Here is a 20013-nt window from a genome sequence, read left to right on the forward strand (position 1 = left end):
TCTTTTTTTTACTAATTTTAGCTTACGAAAAATTGAGATAGGAAAATTATTCAACTAATTTAATTTCAGAAGGACTCTGTTACAAGAACAAAACAAATGAAAAGTGTTCATGGACTGGTAACTATATTTGTTTATTTGAAAGAAAACTGCATTGCAATAAGAATACATAAGAATATCAACACTACAATATCTCATAATATATCTTCGTTTCCCTACATCCTGAATATCCCCCCGCTTTTATTGCTGCCCATTGCTATTCTTTCGACCTCAAATAATTTAGTTGAGTTGAAATTGTTGTCTGCGCTGCTTCCTGCAGCTGGCAAGTGGTCGCTGTTGTCAGCCATGTCACCGTCTTTCTCAACATTCAGCCTGTCTTCCGGCATGCAATGATATTCAGACCCATTAACAGTATTAGATATTACGGTTTACTTGAAGTTCTTCGCTATTGTTACGTCATCATTCAGAGTCCATGCACACAGAATCCACGATCAAATCAGTTAGAAAGGCAAAGACAATCACTGCAGAATTGAACGTGGACAAATCTCTTTTAATATGTAGAGGAGCACGCTTTCCGAACTCTTAAGAGGAAAATTCTCAGGAGTATTTTTGAAAATTACATAATCTTGCTCTAAAAAACCTAGAGGGAAAAATACACGAGTAGGTATATATTTAATCAAAATTGCAAACACAATCTACATATTCTAATTGAAACTATGAGAATAAAGATTCGAAATTTCCATGCGATTTCAAATTTAATTATAGTTTGAAAGTTGTATCAACAGCACAATAAGTGTCCGTGTTTTACAGATACATTGTTTGCAGAATTAATCAACATTTCTTGAAATTCTAAGCAACCAATTCAGAGAAATCCTGCATAAAATCAGAAAAATTACATGTTTATGAAATCTTAATTGAAAAGTAAATTTCCTTGGAATCTTTCAAGTGCGTTACTTCCTTAAAATTATTTTTAAACTATAGATACATCCGCTAATAAGTTAATTTTTTTATCATGCGTACCTACATATTTGCATAAAATAGTATAAAAAACCATTTTATGTTTAGATTAAGGGATTTAATACAAGGAATGCTGAAATGAAAATGTAAACAAATCACCTAGTCCTTTAAATGAAAAAGGCTGAGAATTATTTTTTAAAAGTAGAGCATATTTTCAGATGGGATTTGTTTTAATGCTTATGAGAAATCAAATTTTAGTAAAAAAGTGTGAACAATTTTTAATATTTTGAATTATTTAAAGGTAGCTGACTTCTAGCCCAATAAAAATAGCCCTACGTCCCACCAGTGATAAATACATTAAATTTACAGTTTTAATCTAATATCAATAGTATAATCTTAACTCTTCTTACACTTCTCAGCTAACGCATTGTGTGTATAAAAAATTGTAACGCTATAACTATTTAAACTTTTGCTCGTAATTATAGAATAAGTGTACACGTTCTGCACCAGTTAAGATATACCTACTATATAATACGTCGATAATGTTGTGTTATAGCTGAATCATCTACATTCTTCAAACAATAATTAATAAGCCAGGTTAAAAATAAACTATTTACGCATTTTCTAAATTCATTTTTCAGTGTTTTAAAAAAAATTATATTTACGTTTTTTATGAAATTTAATCTTCTGCAAACAGTTATATTGTTCAACAACAGATTTTTAATTCTATTCTGAATTTCGTAAAACTGCTGGTGGCTTTTTTTGATCAGTATCTTTCAGATCAAGGGTTTTACTTATAGCCTGCAATGCTTTCTTATGTAAATTCGATTGATGTTGACATATCATCTCTTTTTCTTTATCAGTTCGTGCAATTATTTTAGCATTTTCAGAGCCAGTTTTGAATTATCTTGCTAACCGGCAGTAATTAATAGATTATCATTTCAATAGTAAATGCAATATAAAAGCAAAAAAAAAAAAAAAAAAAACAGATTTTAATGACTATTCAAAAAGACTCATTTGAATTTTATTGGGGTTTATGGGTAGAGATTATCAATGATGATGTCTCGAGTAGATATTTTAGAGTAAACTTGATGAATGTACGTTTAGAGTCACATGGGAATGCTATACAGCTTCTGTATAAAGTGAAAAAAAATAGAATTCTATAAAAATATTCAATGATTTTTACTTGGATTAATCGTGATTTAAATGCATTTTTTTTTAATCCATCCGATTAAAAAGTTAAAATAATTATTCTAAAGAACATCATTTATGGCTTTCAAATAATTCATTTTTGGATTCAGTTTGAAAGATAAATATCTTACATTTTGCCGAATGGCAACAGACTAGAATGAAAAGAAAAACATTTACAGTGCATGACATTTAAAGTTAGTCAAAGCAAAATTGTGTTTCGAGACTAATAGAACTTTGGGGCTAATAAACCGAACAACTACTACTCGCAAATTAGAAATAGTTGAGCCGCCCTGATCGTATAGTGGTTGGTATTGTTGGTTGCCGTATTGGCTGGTCACAGATTCGAATGCTGAAGATGTAAAATAATGTACTTCCAAAATTTATGTCCGAAAATGCAATATAATGAATTTTTTCGATCCCTCAAATGTAGAACATGTATTTATTTCGACATTCTGTTTTTAAAAGAAAAATAATAAACTATATTTATGAAGTATATCTTTACTTAATTCAAATTTGAAGTATATTCAGTTTGTGCTCCAACTTCAGTATTCTTTTGCCGATTAGGAACAAAAGTAAACTTTCAGTTTTGCGCATCGAAAAATCTGCCTCCTTTATCCGCTGGCCAAGTTGCTTGTTTTTGCATAGAAACTATAATTTTAATTGTAAAAAAAATATTTTTTAATAATTTTAGCTGCATTTAGTGTTTTATGTTTTTTTGTGTTTTAGGAATTTTTATGAAGACGTTTTGAGTTTTCATGTATTTTCGCTTTTCGCAAAATAAGAACTAATTAAATTAAATGAGAAATATATCTCTAATGAAATTTGAGGAAAATTTTAACTGTGTTGAATGTTTCATGCTTTTCTGTATTTTACAATTTTTTAATAACCGATTGTTTGAGTTTTTATATATTTTTGCCTTGCCGCGAAGTAAGAGCTGGATTAATTGAATGAGAAATATATCTCTAAGGAAATAAGTTTAAATAATACGTAGCTTAAATGTGTATAATTTAAAAGGTCTTACAAGGAAGTCATATGGTGTCTAAATTATATTTTTTACATCCGCTATGATGTTTATATTTAGGATCTAAATTGATGATGATATCCGGATATCTTTAGCTGTAAAAACAGTTACTTTTATTTGTAAAACGTGTTTTTTAATTGTTTTAACTCTATTTGGTGTTTTATATTTTTCTATATTTTTTAATTTTTGATAAAGTTATTTTGAGGTTTTATGTATTTTTTCCTTGCCGCGAAGTGAGAACTGAGTTAATTGAATGCGAACTAGATCTCTAAGAAATTCGAGAAAATAAGTTTATATGAAATGCAGCAAAAAATATGCATAATTTAATATTCCGCGCAAGGAAGTCATGTGGTGTACACATCTGATATTTCGTATTATATAGCGAAGAAACATAAGCACAAAATTAAGATGAAAATCAGACGGTTTGTTCTCTCGTACATTTTGTTAATGGTACACCACATATTTAGTGTAATGTAAGGCAAACCACGTATTCATACTAATGGGTATCAACAATACTAATGGGTAAAGATACTAATGGATTACTAATGGTTATGTGAGGAATGTTTCTTTTTCTTTCAGGATCGTATAGGAAATTTGTTTGGTTTCCTATTCCATTCGATAATCTTTCTCTTAACCTTGACCATGAAGTGAAATATATACCTGAATAAAATAAGACTATTTTGATGTAACTATCATATCACATCAACATGACGTGAGATGCTGTAAAAGTATTTTCAGTATTTGACCTTGTCCTCTTGGCACATATCCTAGAAAAACATATTTTGTTCTACTGATAAAAAAACCCACCATCTTGATGAATAAGAAATCCAAAAATAATGTGTATATAGCACAAGTATGTATTAAATTTTAAGTTTCCATCTGTCGTGTATGGTTGGACCCGGATTGGAGTCCCGTAAACGTCTTCGATGATCATACAGCATATATTCTGGGTTCTACATGGAGGCACTTAAAAAAAAAATAGCGAAGAGCGGAAAATTCGTTGGAGAGGTTTAGTGGTAGCGGACGAGAGATGGGAGACATTCGGATACATCATGTATTGTGTCAATACTATGGTTGTACGGTAATACGTCCGGACTCGGACGTACACACTTACTGGGTAGAATTAGTTAACGACAAAGTCCTTAGGCACCACTTATGCTTGAGTTATCATCTAAAACAAGGCCAAGAGACTATTAGGCATTTTATTTTAAAGCGGGAGACGAGAAAGAGGTGCAATCTCTCATTGATATTAGACTTCTGACCCTGGTGACTGCTGGACGAATGTTCTTTCTATTACGCCACGAAGCACGTGATAAGCAGAAAGAAAATATCTCACATTCTTCTCCACTTAAAGAGCGTTTTCTGGAAGAGGCAACCCACTTGCTAAATCCGGATGGTGATGAATTGTCCTCCACCACTAGGGCCATTGTGGAAACCACTACACATTTTATTTTGGAGCAAAAGACTCCAACATCTTGCAGTGTCCTCTCCAGTACTTGTACCTCGCGATTTCTAGTAGAACGTACTTCCAGTTATACCACGAAGTCATGCGGTTAGAAGAAAGAAAATGCCTCAGGCGTTCCCAACGCGGTTGTATTGACCCCCTGGGTGTCGATGAAATTTTAAAGGGCTTTGACGATCAAGGGGTCGATTAGGTCGATAGCCGAATGTGCACTGCAACTGATCGGCATTATCACGATCACATTGCTAAAAAAAAACTTATTTATAAAATTTATAATTTACTATTCATCGTTATAAACTTATATCAAACAAAGAAGTATTCAAAACATATCCGTACGCTAAGTTTTGGAATTGAAAATATATGTCTGAAATAAAAATTGTTACTGAACCAACGTTATCGAATATTTTTAACCGAAATGATTAAAAATTAAGTTATGCAATTTATGCCATTGCAACAATACATCAAAAGCAGTCGTCATCTCATCGAATAAAATCGAATTAGAATCTGTGATTTTGTTTCTGAGAGTTTGTTTATAATTTTTTTAATTCAAAATAATAACAATAGAAAAATAAATCTAATAAACTTTTTTTCAAAACATTTCTTCGTATTCTTAGTCGAATTATTATTCTTAATTATTTATATGCAATGATTTATAGCATGATTATGTTGTATGCTGTTATTATAGAGAAAAGTGAAATGACGTTGATGAAGAAAATTATTGTTTTAAAAGGAATCGATGCAAGAAAATGTTTGGTAGCCCCTAGTATTAGTAAAAGATTCCACTGCTCGTAGTGTATGTTGTTCGTACAGTCAGTTAACAGTTACAGGCTGTTAAGTTACCCTGCCAGTAAAATAAAAATGGTTCTGCTCTTTGAAAGCTGTGATGGAATCTCTCGGTCGCCTCCTGTGGGAAACGTTCTCAGTGATATGGCAGATAATTCACTGATGAATATTGCTTATTAAAATATATAAATAAATCAAGCTGCAAGTGTCTGGCCATTTGAAACAAATTACCATTATCGGAACTTTAAGTCGTAGTTTTGAACTTAATTGAATCTTAACCACTTGTCTAACTTTTTTGCGCTTCGAAACATATATCGTTGTCGTATTTAATTAGAAGTTTAAAATTCCCACAACGCGTATAAGTAAAATTTAATTAAAACTTATTAACACGAAGGTAAAGCTCATCTAACGCTACTTTCGGAATCTTCAAAAGGCATATATTTAAATAGAGTGATACTTCGGTATAAGTCAATAACCCGTTCCAAATCTTTGAACTTATACTAAACTTCATAATAACGAACGAACTTTTCCAAGGGGAAATAAAGGGAAAATAGTTAATCTAATAAAAATACCTTATTGTTATCATTATAACACTGCTCAGTACTAAAATACAAATACTATGCTATGCATAAAAGAAAATTTACCAAATTTGTTTATCTAGTTTCTGTCTCTTTTCTTCTGTCAGATCCTTACTTGGACTTAACTGAGGATCACTACGTCTGTCCTTTGCTATAAATCTGTCCAAAGAACTTTGCTTCTGTTTCATCCTCAGGATGTTTCGGAATTTTGACATTATTGGGTCTTCCATACAATGCTATTATTGTTTGTTTGAAATTTGTTAAGATAATATTTCTCTGCAACGTTTCTGATATACATTCATTTTGAAACATTTCCTTGATTAATGAAGTAGGGGGTTTCCTCATCTTCTTCCTCATCTGAGGAAAGTGTAGCCATCTTAATAAATGTTTAAATCACAATAATTGGTTAATTAACGGATATCTGCATAATCATTTTAGTCCAGGGTTGTAGCTCATTCTTTTATAACAAATTAAATTATTTGTATGTAAATTAATTTAAGATCAAAAACGGATTTTAAGTAAGATTGATTACTTTTAAATAAAGATAGCCGTCCAGCAGACGAATATAAAACAACGGAAAAAATATTATTTAAGAAAAGAATGATTCAAAAAAGAGTATGTAATTTCAGTAACTTAGCTTCCAATAGATTTTTTTTACCAAAAAATGTGTTTACTACTGCATCAGACGAAGACCTATTTTTTGCCCGCAAACTAACATAACTGCATACGAATACCGCAAGAAATAAATAAAGAAAACACCTGAAGAAATCCGCTCGGGACCTCTAAAGTCTCTCGCTTCCTGCAATATTCCTTCCTGTTGCAATAATAAATCATGCATACGTCAGAATCAACGTAGTGACCGGCTATGGCATACACGTGTCTGTGAGAAATAAGAATCGTTCAGCGCTCTCATAACTAGACCGTTCTCTACGCATCGGAGATTTTTTATGGTTTTGTTTGGCTGAGGATGTTCGCCCGTTGCAAAACTTTTCTCATTTCTATTTATTTATCAGTGTTTTTATCATTGCTACAATTATTTTTGATAACATCAGTTAAATGTAATAAATTATAGATAATATTAATTGTTATTTTTCCCATTTTGGAAATTAAAGTAATAGACGAAGTGGACCAGTATAATGTAGCAATAAATAAACATGTTAATAATCTCAGTGCACTTTTCTATCGAAGAACTTCTGCTGAATTTCAAATATAGTTTCATTACAGTTCGTTCCTCTACAAAGTTAGAGAATAGCAATTAGGCTCTAGATAGGTTTTCCCCCTAATTTAAGGTAAATTGGCATAGTTAATTAATTTTTCCTCATAGTTGCTTAGTTACTATTTTATTATTTCAGTTATTTCTCTTCTTTACATTTTATTTTAGGACAGGTTAAGCCATATCGCTTTGGAAATTACCCCATCACTAGCCAAGTAGTTGAAATTGCTGAATACTGGCAGTCCGATCCGGTTCGAGTCCGACAAATGAGCTGGTCACATGGTTTTTTTTCTTGAATTTTTCCTTCTATAATGTAAGTAAAAGACAGTTTCTGTTAAAAATCCTTACTTGCTTTCTCAAAAATCCAAATAATGAAACCCAACCAAATTGTATCAATCCTATAAATATTTAAAAATTAAAGAATTATACAAATGCTTTGATGTGACGGTATAGTGGTTAGGATAGCCTATTGCAATATCGAAGGTTTCGGGATCTAATCTTGGAGAACCCATGGATGTTTATAAATATATAGCGTCTGTGCGGCATGGGGACACTCTAAATCTGCTGCGGGCCGAAAGTCCTCTCGAGAGGTTGGTGGTAGGGTAAGAGGGATGTGAGACCCTCGGACCCGTATCCCCGGGGTGCTCTCCTTCAAAATTCGGGGGGGAGGGACTGAGCGAAGTCGTACTGTCAACTGTATGGTGCTCATGGCTCTTGCCAACGACAGGGGCATTCTTGCTCTCCTTGCCACGATGATGTTCGTGGGCTTGTTCTGATGTTTCTGTCGGACAAGTGAGATGAGTCACAACATAACACAACGTTGATGTGATAAACTTGTTTTCTAATTATTGAATAACATTTGTGGTTAGTTTTGGAAAACAGACTTTTGAACTTTTTGTGGTAAGTTCTCCAGCAAAAGAATAAAGCTAGGGAAATTACTTTAAAGTAGCTTTTAAAACCAATAAAAATATATGATTAGACACCACATAACTTCCTTGTAATTATTATGCATATTTAGTACTGCACTTCATTTAAAATTATTTCTTCGAATTATTCCAACTTAATTAATGATCCCTTAACGATCCCTCTACACAAGTTGAAAGGATCTCAAAAATTAAAATTTTTGAAGTTACATACCGTATTTATGCGAATCTAATGCGCCATCGAATCTAATGCGCATCCCCATTTTAAAGCTTTAAATAATAAAAAAATTGTTTGTCGGCGAATGTAATGCGCATCAATGATATGAGGAATTTATTGAATCTTATTTTATACAACAATGGATTTGTATATAAACTATCAATCAATGGTATGATAATTTTATTTAAATTTAGATAATATATTTTATACAACGATGGATTTATACATAAAGCAGCAGAGCATAGAATTAACCTATTAGTGGGCTATTGTCATGTGAAACAATCATTGTTAATTAGCACTACCGTATATACGGTATCTATCGTAAAATATGAACATGAAATAAATCGTAACATTTCTATCTAGCTAACAGTTTCTACTATCAGTGATTAATAGTAAACGTCTTTATTCACTAATGTTTTCATCACTGGAATCCTCGCAGCACTCTTCGTCAGAAGCAGATTCATTTCTTCTTTCCTCATCATCGTCATCCTCATCCTCGGCGTTCCAGAGCACGTCATCGTCACTGCCATTCAATGCATTTGAAATGCAGCATTTCTTGAAAGATTTCACAGTCATTGGTGCTTCGATGCTTTTCCAGGCAGCAGAAACCCAGTGTGCAACAATGTGCGGTGCAGCACGCTTAATTTTTCCTGTCGGGGTCAATACACGGTTTGGCTCACAAAACCATTTTTCGTACTCCGCCTGAACGTACCCCTTAAAAAAGTTTATTTATACTAACGTCCAAGGGTTGTAACACAGACGTCATCCCTCCAGGAATGATAACAAGATCACTGCCTAGGCTGTGCATCTTCTTTTTTACGTCGTCGGTGAGATGACCACGAAATGCGTTCAGACAAAGCATTGATGGTGGATTAGAGAGCCCACCGGGACGGCGTTTCCATACATTTCGGAGCCAATCAAGCATTAATGATTCCGTCATCCACCCCTTCTCTTGGTTTCGAATCAGGACATCATCTGGGAACAGCTTTTCATTCTTAGGGGTTTTAGGGCATGTTTTCCGTTTTAGGATTAAGAAAGGGAGAAGTTTGCACCCGTCTGCTGTTATTGCCAGCATCACTGTTACGCGTTGTTTTTCACATCCCGAAGTTTTGATGATACCTTCCTTAGTCCCCTTCTCCGTAATGGTGTAGTTACGAGGCATATCAAACCAAATTGCCGTCTCGTCAGCGTTGCCAATTTGCCCCATTGAAAAATTCTTTTCCTTCCGAAGTGTGATGACATACCGCTGAAATGTTAGCAGTTTTCCCTCAAAATCTGCAGGAAGCTTTTGGCATATTGTTGTACGGCGTCTTAGAGATAAACCCATCCGCTTCATAAACCGATCCACCCATCCACGGCTAGCCTTAAACTCTTGTTTCGGTATTCCAAGAACTTCAGCCTCCTCTTTTGCTTTATTTCTTATGGTGTCACTAGTCACAGGTTGTCCATTCTTCCTCCTTTCGCGTACAAATTCCAAAACTTTTTCTTCAATTTTAGGGTGTCTTCCTTTGCGAGGGCCAGTGAATTTCTTTCTACTAGCTTTAGTTGCAAACAGTGCCAATTTCTGTTGCCGCCACAAGCGAACATTGCTCTCAGCTACGTTGAATTCTCTCCCTGCCTTTCTATTGCCATTTTTTTCAGCATAAAGAATTACTTTATGTTTGAAAATAGCGTCATATGACATTCTTCTCTGTTTGCCCTCCATTTCGTGACTACGTACTCTGCTGTTTGTATCCTCTATGCAATAATGTGTCAACGATAAATGTAACGGTAAATGTAGTCGAGAAATTTGGTTGACGTCATCGGCGAACTTTGCACTCGAATCTAATGCGCCATCGAATCTAATGCGCACCCCAATTTTGAATACTACATTTGGCCAAAAACGATGCGCATTAGATTCGCGTAAATACGGTATTACGGTCAATACTTTGTACGGATTTCTTAGAATTTTATTTTTTCGTAAGGAGTATAAAACTTAACCAAATATAAGTTTAAATCCAGAAGACCCCAATTATAGTTAGATTTCGTTATAATTCAGTTATAATCTTTATAGTGATTCGTTCGTAATTTAGATTTCGTTTGTCAGGTTAACCGGTTTTGATTTTTTCGAGATATATCTGTACGTACCACGAAAAAAATATACTTTAAATCCATTTTACAATTTGTTTCGGAAAAAACAAAAGTGTCCTTTATTCTGATGGTATATATAGACATTGCATAGAATAGTCAAAATGGATTCGAAAAAGGGGAAAATAGATATTTCCGTTGAAATGCAAATTTCTAAGCTTTTCTCGATTATAATACTTGATCTACTTTGTAGATTCATTACGTTTTTCTGAAGCAAGAGACGTGAAAAGTGTGCAGTGCCATCACCTGAACTCGAAACCTGGACCACGAAGGACATGCTGGAAGGAGGGAGAAAACATCTTATAACTTTGTGCAAAAAAGTAAAAACTGTAAATAAAAGGTCTTCACTTAATTTAGAAGTGAGAGTTAGAACTTAGTGGTGGATTTGAGTTTAAGTATTCTAAAATTTCTGAGAAGCATACATAACTTATGCTATCCAACCGATATTTCTGCGAGTGGAAATGCACAAACGTTTATTCGTAATCGTCTGTTGCGCATGATTAAAAGGTCAACAGCAAGTTAAAAAAGGCTAATCAAAAGTAAAGAAAGAATAATGCTGTTTCTAAATTTATTTTCTTATATGTGTCCATTTTATCTAATAAAGTCATTATATGAAGAGCGAAACATTACTTAATATGGCATCATACCAAATGAACTTTAACTGGTGAAAAATATTAGAAATCGATTTCCTACTTAATATATTTATTATCAGACGAGAATATTGCATGCAGAGTCGCTAAATCTTTCCGTGCGATTAGTTTTGTAACAATAGATTTTAATTAGAATGGTAAGAAACATTTCTGCTATAGATTATCTGCTTCATAGATTTAGAAATATTAGAAATCGAGTTTCTATTTATATATCATCTTACGCCAATACTGCATAAAGTTACTAAAATATTTAGTATGGCCAGTTTTTCAGTAACTGTGGTTTGCTTTCAGCTAGGTACATGATTGATGTTTGATCTTTCCTTTACTTCTGACCTACAACTACAATGAGCTTTAACCAGTCAATTTAACATTATGCCAGTGGTCTTTAACATAATGAATTCAATCTATATGACAGTGTACCAAACCCGAGGGCGAAAATCTAAGAAGTGAAGAGTCATTAATTTGTGAGCAATTATTGTAATGGCATTCTTGACAGCAATTATTTCAATGATGGCAATCTTTATAGAACTTATAAGAATATTTACCAACTATTTGAGATACACATTTCTCAAAAGCAATAATTTATAATTACAATTGAAAAGCAATGAAATTTACGTGGCATTCCGTTAGACAGCAGCCAGAAGAATGAATCGTAATCGTATACTGTGTGAGAATCTCAGTCTAAGGCACGTGACTTGGTGCGATGTTCTGATTGGCTAAGGCATGTCGAAATTTTCACTACGTGCAATTTTTGTTGTTTATAAAGTAATTCCAAGTAAATAAATAATAATAATAGATTAAAATAAGAAATAAACAAAGTTCTAAAGCTTGTATAACTATTTATATTAAGTCCTTCGGCTTTTCCAGTATAATACTTAAGTTTTTCATTTATACTCGTAGAATGAATTTGTTATCACGTGTTATTAGTTGTCCAATGGCGAGCTTGTTTTTCATGTCTCCAAAGTGCGACTTAGAATATATATTAGATTTATATATAGCATTGTTCTAACATAGGTATTTTGACACAAAATCGGACTTGAATGAAATAACATAGCAATTTATTTTTCCTATTTCGATTCTAAGACTCACATTATGCCTAGATATTAAATTTTGTAAAATTTGGTGCGAAATTTACGAAGAAATTACGAAAGTTTATATTGGCGCAATTTTTTCAGTTTGCGCCAAGAATAATTAACTTGGCGAACTTCTTAATAAAATGGCAACAATTTTTCTTCCCTTCCATATGCCGAGACGCAAAAAAAGGCACCTCGTTCCTACCTTTTTACAATGTGCATGAGCGGAAAAAATTCCCATCGTTCCTACTTCCAAATAATTTTAGCAAAGTGTCTAACATTGGATGTTTTATCGCTTTCGACAAATATGGCAAATTTCTAAATGCGAAAATTTATAAATTCACATATATCTTCGGAAATTTTGAATACAAAACTGCAATTTTTTGCAGGTATTCTTAGAAACTTTTACTACTATAAGATGATGGTAAACATTTTATAGATTATTATTGAAATTTTTTTCCGAAAAATTTATAAAATTACATGAAAATAAATCATAAAAAATGGATCAATGTTGTTATTTGGAATGAACCTAAATTTCGAAATGTGAAAGGTGGTGTGTGGTAGTGGTGTATTGAGAATACGGCAAAGCACACTAGGGCTATCTGCCTAAGGGGAGGGATGCCTTCGTGGAGGACTTTCTAAGGAAAACTGGCTAGTATACACGTTACACGTGGGGAAAACTATGAAAACGCCCATACAGCCGGTACGTTCACGGGATTCGAACCTCGGACCGAACTACCAGTGTTCAACGATTTTACCGCTCGGCCGCTGATGGGCCCAAATGTGAAAGGAAGAAGCAAATAAGTTTAATGAAAAAATTGATTAATAAATATGAACCAAACTCAATTAACATTGAGGAGCCAAAATTTTGAGAGATAATTTTTTAAAAACTGCTCGTGCGATTTTTACAAAACTTGGCAGTTTGGCGTAATTGGAGTCGTAGAATCGAAATACGAAAAAACATGGTATGTTATTTCAGAAAAAGTCCGATTTTCTGTCAAAATACCTACATTAGAACAATGCTACATATAAATCTAATACATATCCTAAGTCGCGCTTTCGAGACATGAAAAACGCAAGTTTAATTTCGTCAATCGGCCCAGAAGAACGGGAGATATAGAACTGTTCCATTTGCGAAATGTACATGATATCGGAATTTAAATATATATACACTCTTAGACAAAAAAAAAAAAAAAAAAAAAAAAAAGACGCACCACGATGCATCGAGAAGATATAAAGCAAATTAGACACAAATTGATATGCATACAATTTTCGACGGAAAATGCAAAATTTTACATTTTGGTTGCCAATGAATGAACGGTTGTCGCTACAGCGCATCTGATCTGCGCAACTCTTGGTAGACAGTAACTATGCCTCGCATACAGGTGCGCGAACGATATGCGTAGATGTCAGAATTTGAGAGAGGTCGTGTAGTTGGCCTCAAAGAAGCCGGTTGGTCTTATCGGTGAATAGCTCGACATTTTAACAGGAGCGATGCCCCTATTAGATGATGTTGGCAGGGATGGGTGGACCATGGCCGCACACAGCGTCAAGAAGGTAGGCCTAGAGAAACGACAGAACGTGAAGACCGAGCAATCGTCAGAGCGGCTTTTGTTTTGTTTCTTACATTTTATTTTCCGGCTTATTTCTTACATTATTACAATTAACTTTACAGAAATTAAAACTAACATATATATTTTTTACTGCTTCCTTGGTGACTTGAAGGCCAACATACCAGACATCCTGTCATTGGATAATGTTCTCGTTAGGTGGCCACCATTGGCTGAAAATAACAACTGTATGTTTGTTTTCTCCACAAATTGACTATATCAACAAAAACGCAACATTTACAGGATTAGAAAAATACTGATTCATTTGGCCGTCGTAGAGTTGTATAAACGCGCAGACAATTCTGAATGCATTCGACAAAATTTTAACTACACCGAAAGAGACACCTTTTGTAATGCAATCTATGTTAGGAAGGGAAACTGGAATAGGATCAAGCAATTTTCCAGTGGTCCTTATGAGTGAAAGATTTTTGAAAAACCCATCTCTTTCAATGTGGATTTTCTGTTCTAATAAATCGATTCATGACTACTGAAAGAGAACTTGTACACTGGTGATCAAAAGTAAAGGATATTGACAAAAACTTTAGCTGAATAATTAAAAACAATTTGTACAAAAGCCTAATTTAACATAAATTAGCATGCTTGCCTACCGTTTTATCTCAAAATATCGTATTTAAAGCCAAATTCATGGAAATTTTAAAATGTTTAAAAAAAAATATTTCCATCGCGTTATTGCAAAAACCTTATGCTACTATTATTATCCGTTATTATTACCTCCATTATCGCAAAAATTATCTCCATTAATCATATTATACCTCCATTATTTCAAAAAGCGCCTTTTTTAAACTTTGGAATTTCCAAGCAGGCATTTTGCGTTCTACTGTTCGATGGTTTAATGCATTTCAGACATGCTCAGTAAGGTTCAAGGTCTGATGGCCAATACATTTAATTTTTTTATAGAATTTAATCGATATATAAAGTTAACCTCTGCTTGAATTAATCTAATGTCTACTCTAACTTCCTTAGCTTACCGAAAGAATTATGATCCCGTCTTTAACTTTCAATACCACACAACCAAGTAATTTCGTCTATGTAAAACAGCAACAACATTGTATTTGAACTTTAGCTTGAAGTTATAAAAAGTAAAATATTTAGCAAAATTAACTTTCACTTCCTGCGAGTGAAATAGACAACAGTAACTCAAATTACAAATCAAGGTTTAAGTTTCGTGCCTAAAAGCCTAATTCTGCTATCCCATGACTACAAATTTAATTTCAGTTAAGGCGGAGTAATAGAAGTGCAGGATAATTTGCATAAGCAGGAAAATTTTGACATAAATAACAAGTTTTTTAAGCTAAAATAAACCTTATAACTACACCTTGCAAAAAAGGACAATTCTATATCTTCTGTTCTTTTGAACCGATTGATGAAATTTAATTCATGGCTAGAAAGCTCGAACTAGGATATATATTAGATTTATACATAGAATTGTTCTGACGTAGGTATTCTGACACAAAATCGGAATTTTTCTGAAATGGCGTATACGTGTTTTTGCACATTTCTATTCTACGGCTCAAATGATGCCAAAGTAGAGTAGTTTTTCTTAAAAATTTGCTCTCAAAATTTTAGCTCCTCAATGTTAATTGATTTTGGTATATATTTATTAATCTCTCTTTTCTATTAAAATTATTTTATTCTTCCTTTCACATTTCGAAATTAAGGTTCAGTCCAAGTAAAATTCGCAGACATTTCCTGGCCCTATTTTTTAAAATTTAATTTTTATAAATTTTTCGAAAACATTTTGAATTACAGTTTATAAAATTTTTACCGTCACATAAAAAATTTTACACTTTTAGAAGTGTTTCTAGGCATACCTGCAAAACGTTAGAGTTCTTTATTCGAAATTTCCCAAGATATACGTGAATTTAATGTATTGGCGCATTTTGAACTTTGACATAGTTGTTATAAGCTGTAATAACGCCAAATGTGGTTTACGCACTTTGTTAAAATTATTTCAAAAGAATGAATGATGCACATTTTTATCCAGCGTTCGACAGCTTCTGGCATGAGGGGCTTATTTACAAGTTAATTAAGTTTCAACTCGACAGGGAACTGATACAGCTAATTGTGTCCTTTATCAACAACAGGAAGTTTACGGTTGCCATAGGTGATGACACTTCTAGCATCAGATCCATCAAGGCTGGAGTCCCACAGGGATGCATTTTGGGACCCATCCTCTATCTGTTTTATGTAGCGGATTTTTCTAGAGCGCACATCAACTCAAATCACTTCTTAGGATGTCGGGCGGACGATACAGCTTTGGCTGTATCATCCGCAAATGCGAACCACGCAGTAAAGTAGCTCCAGGATATTATGCCCTGTATTGAGAAAGGGTGTACCAGAGGACATATCTCCATTAATGCCAGCAAGTCCCAGCTACTAATTATTCGACGCTCACAAACTCCTCTTAGAAATAAGTGGTTTTTTTTAACGAGAAATTCCTCAGGTCTGTAAGGCTAAGTACCTGGTAGTCATGTTTAATGAAAAACTTGGTTGGACTGATCACATTATGAACATTAAATGGAAAACTTTCGGAGTGATCAACAAGTCTGTGACCGCTGCTGGGGAATTACTCACATCTTGATCTATGCAAGAAAAGACTAGTGTACATTACGACCATCCGTTCCATCACCACTTATACGTCACCGGCCTGGGCAACAGCCTCCCACAAGGACTTTAAAATATTACAGGTCACCCAGAATAAGTTGCTTCGTCTGATTTCGAATGTCCACTCCTATGTGAGTAATGCTACTCTTCACAGAGACTTAAACCTGGATACAATCGAAGATCATCTAAGAAAACTCAACAGGGTATTTTTTCTAAAAGCTATGAATTGTGAATATATGAATTTTTTTAACGTCTTCACGTACGAGATTTTGAAAGAGGAGAGGAATTTTCGCCCCGTGGCGGCATACCTTGTCTATGACTCCAACTTTCCCACCTGATTTGCACATCTAATTCACTTTCACTTAATTCTCAGCTGTTATTACTGCACTGTTTTACTTTGAATTTTCGCAATGCTTACCTATCATATCATGACTGTATTGCATTGTATTTTCTTGTTTTGCTTATTTTTCTTTACAGTGCCTTGTTGTTTCTCACACCTGCGATGTTTCGGTTACCCCACAGTTCAGACCTGCTTCTTATGTTAGGATAATTTCATGTGATGCGCCGTATTGGCAACTTTTTCATCTCAACCGGACACGCCGCACTTTTCACAGCATTCTCTGCTATACCCTACCTGTCAGTCAATCAGTCACTTTTTTATCCGCTCGTGCAGAATAAAAGAGAAAGGAAAATAGATTACCATAAATTAAGAATTTCGCCAAGTGAATTATTCTTGACGCAAACTGAAAAGACGCTCCAAGAAAAATTTTTAAATTTCTCACCAAATAAAATTTATTAGTTAGGCAAAATTTAATATTACGATTTAATTTTATAATTCTAATATTATAACTTTGCAAACTTTATAGTAAATTATATTTTGAGTCGTAGAATCGAAACACGAAAAAAAATCGGTATGTCATTATTTGAAAAAGTCCGATTTCGTGTCAAAATGCTTATGCTAAAACGACGCTATATATAAATCCAACATATAATCTAAGCCATGCTTTCGATAGATGAAAAACGCGAATTAAATTTCGTCAATCGATCCAATAAAAGGGAAAATAGAGTTTTTTTTTTTTTTTTTAACTGAAAGGTAAATAAAAAATTCCATGCCATTGCCATTGGTAATGACGATATCTCGGAGAAATATCAGGCTGCCACACCTCGAAGGAAAAAAATGCCTTGGTAGCATAATATAATGTAACCTAAAGCAAAAAAAAAAAAAAAAAAACTGAATGCTTGAGTAATAAATAAAAGGTAAATTGTTTGTCTAAAAAATTACTGAAAAACAATTATTGTTTTATTCAAACTATACTTCATCTTCAGAAATGAAAAATTATTTCAGACTCTCCACCCCTAGAGTTTATTCAAGAGATTTCATTTCTCTTAGAAAACGCAACTACTTCTGCAGTTATATCTGCAGCTTTATTTAAATTTGTTTAGTAATTCCTATGACCTTTTACCATTATTATAATTTGGTTCTAAATCGTAAATGTTATTTATGGGGTATCCGTACGATGAAATTCTCCACAACGCTCATAAATTTTGATAGTTTTGAGGCGACCACATCACATGATACAGAAGCCAGAAAGTATATCCTATCCTGTGTTTATCAGACCTCAGTCAGAGAAGTACGGTTCATAAGCACTATTGCAGCAAGGGAATTATAAAATTCCCAAAGAAGAAAACATATCTTTCTAAGTCAAAAAGCCGGTGTCGAGTGAGCGCTGCTGAGCGAAATATGTCCGGCAAACTTAGAAATCTGCGCTACTACGAAATTGCAGCTAGTGTGGCTCCATCTGTTGGTCAAATAGATTATCATTTTTCAATGTCCGCGAAGAGGATGACTATTTCAATGGCTCATGAACCCAAAGTGAGCTTTCTGAGTTCTGAGCAGTGGCGAAATTATAGAGAAGTAAAAGGGACGGCCCGACCCTGGCGGTATATTTTTGACGGCGGCAATGTTCGAGGTAATATTATTTTATAGGATTAATCCAGCTTGTAAATCTTAAGGATCATCGAAGCACGTAATAAATAATCAGATTCTGAACTGCATACCGAATTAAATTTAAGAGGAAAAAATAGTTTTTACTCGAAGTATTCAAAGAAATCATACATCCTTGCTACATATCCTTGTTTTATTCTGGTAAAGCATTTGCATAAAAATTACGAATACTAAATAAATTATAATCACGCTGACATTAATAAAGAAAAATTCCTCGCTATGGCACAGAGTTTTTTTATCTCCATTATTGCCAGGGAAGACGAAATAGACAAGTGAAAGGGCAGTTCTTTTGAATTTTTACAGTTTACTTTGGAATAAAATCTCCAGAACAAAGTTCCAAATATTCTAATACTATCACGATCTTTCCTCTCTGTTGTAGTAAGCGCTAGTACTTGTGAGAAGTTTGTAAATAAAAGTCATTTTAAATGTATTTTAGAACTATAAATCTGTATCTTGCATTTAAGGAGTATTTAAGAACTATAAGTATATATTTTGCATTTCAGAAATCTTTCTATTGTATCTGCATTGCAGTAAATTGGGCAAAAATTTATTTCCTATATGTTATTTTGACATTGTTATAGTAATTTGTTTGTACATCAAGAAGGACGTAAATTTCAGGGACCGCATCAGGCGGGAAAATCAGGATACGCCCCGGGCGGCAAAAGGTCTAGCTACACTTCTGGTGGTGACTTGGAATTTGGAATAGAGACCATAGCCGTAAAGGTTTCATGAATAAACTTTCTGATGCTGTCGTTAATCCAGCTTGTTGCTTCTTTCATCTCAGAAGGAAGATTTCTTTCTGACTTCTCAATGTACAGGCATGTGTCTGCTGTCTTTCCTTCAGAAATCTTTTCGGGAATGGTGGGGAAAGTCTTTCTTCGAGGGGTTTAACTGCCTCTATTTTATAAATTTTTCGAACCGTTATTTAGTTGTCAATGGTAATGAAAACTTGGAAGTTTGCCTTTACGAGTGAAGGTTGCTCTTTCTGACGATCTTGCTAGTTTCTACCAAGTTTATTTCCTTACGTCTCTGTCGTGTTCTCATGCATAATGCCTAAGAGATCGATGCATTTTCCCATAAATGTGTCTCATGCTAGGACTGTTGTTCGTCAATTAGCACATGCTAATAGTGAGCATTTATTCGAAAGATTGAATGATATTGCTAAACTCTAACTCAAATTAGAATCTGAATTTCCGCTTGATCGCCGTCTCTTCCGTGAGGAAAAAAAAAACTTCATTGACGATCTTAAATTTTTAAAAATTGACATCCGTCCCTTCAGAGATCCTGAGAGACTAATGAATACTATTGACTCGTCTGATGATGTCTGTTTCTCCAAACCTAGCAAAAATATAAAATCTACGCCTTGGGGTGTTGGAAGTGAGACTGCTAGTATAATAAGTTCCAAAACTGATAGTGAATGGATTACTCTATCTAAAGTTACCAAAATGACTCCATCACGTCCTGATACATCAGTGTTGTATAAAACTCTCGAAGAAACTGTTTCTTCTCCGGATAAAACTTTAAATATTCCTACTAAGAACAGTTTTGATGCTTTAGAAACAGATATTGTTCCTGAGAACT

At 33.8% G+C, this 20013-nt stretch overlaps 1 protein-coding gene across 1 annotated transcript in view; it reads left to right on the forward strand.

The window, feature by feature from the left end:
• The window catches only part of LOC146996111 (uncharacterized), a 194797-nt gene extending 175633 nt beyond the window's left edge, over positions 1-19164 (forward strand). Inside the window, exons 4-5 of the mRNA XM_085821356.1 lie at positions 16905-16993; positions 19014-19164. Of these exons, the coding sequence (XP_085677482.1) occupies positions 16905-16993; positions 19014-19164 (240 nt within the window). The remainder of the gene's footprint in view (positions 1-16904; positions 16994-19013) is intronic.
• Positions 19165-20013: the final 849 nt, after the last annotated feature.

This window comes from Stegodyphus dumicola, chromosome 7 (assembly GCF_044657685.1).
Source record: "Stegodyphus dumicola isolate Sdum_Otavi_A_Nest chromosome 7, ASM4465768v1".
NCBI lineage: Eukaryota > Metazoa > Arthropoda > Arachnida > Araneae > Eresidae > Stegodyphus > Stegodyphus dumicola.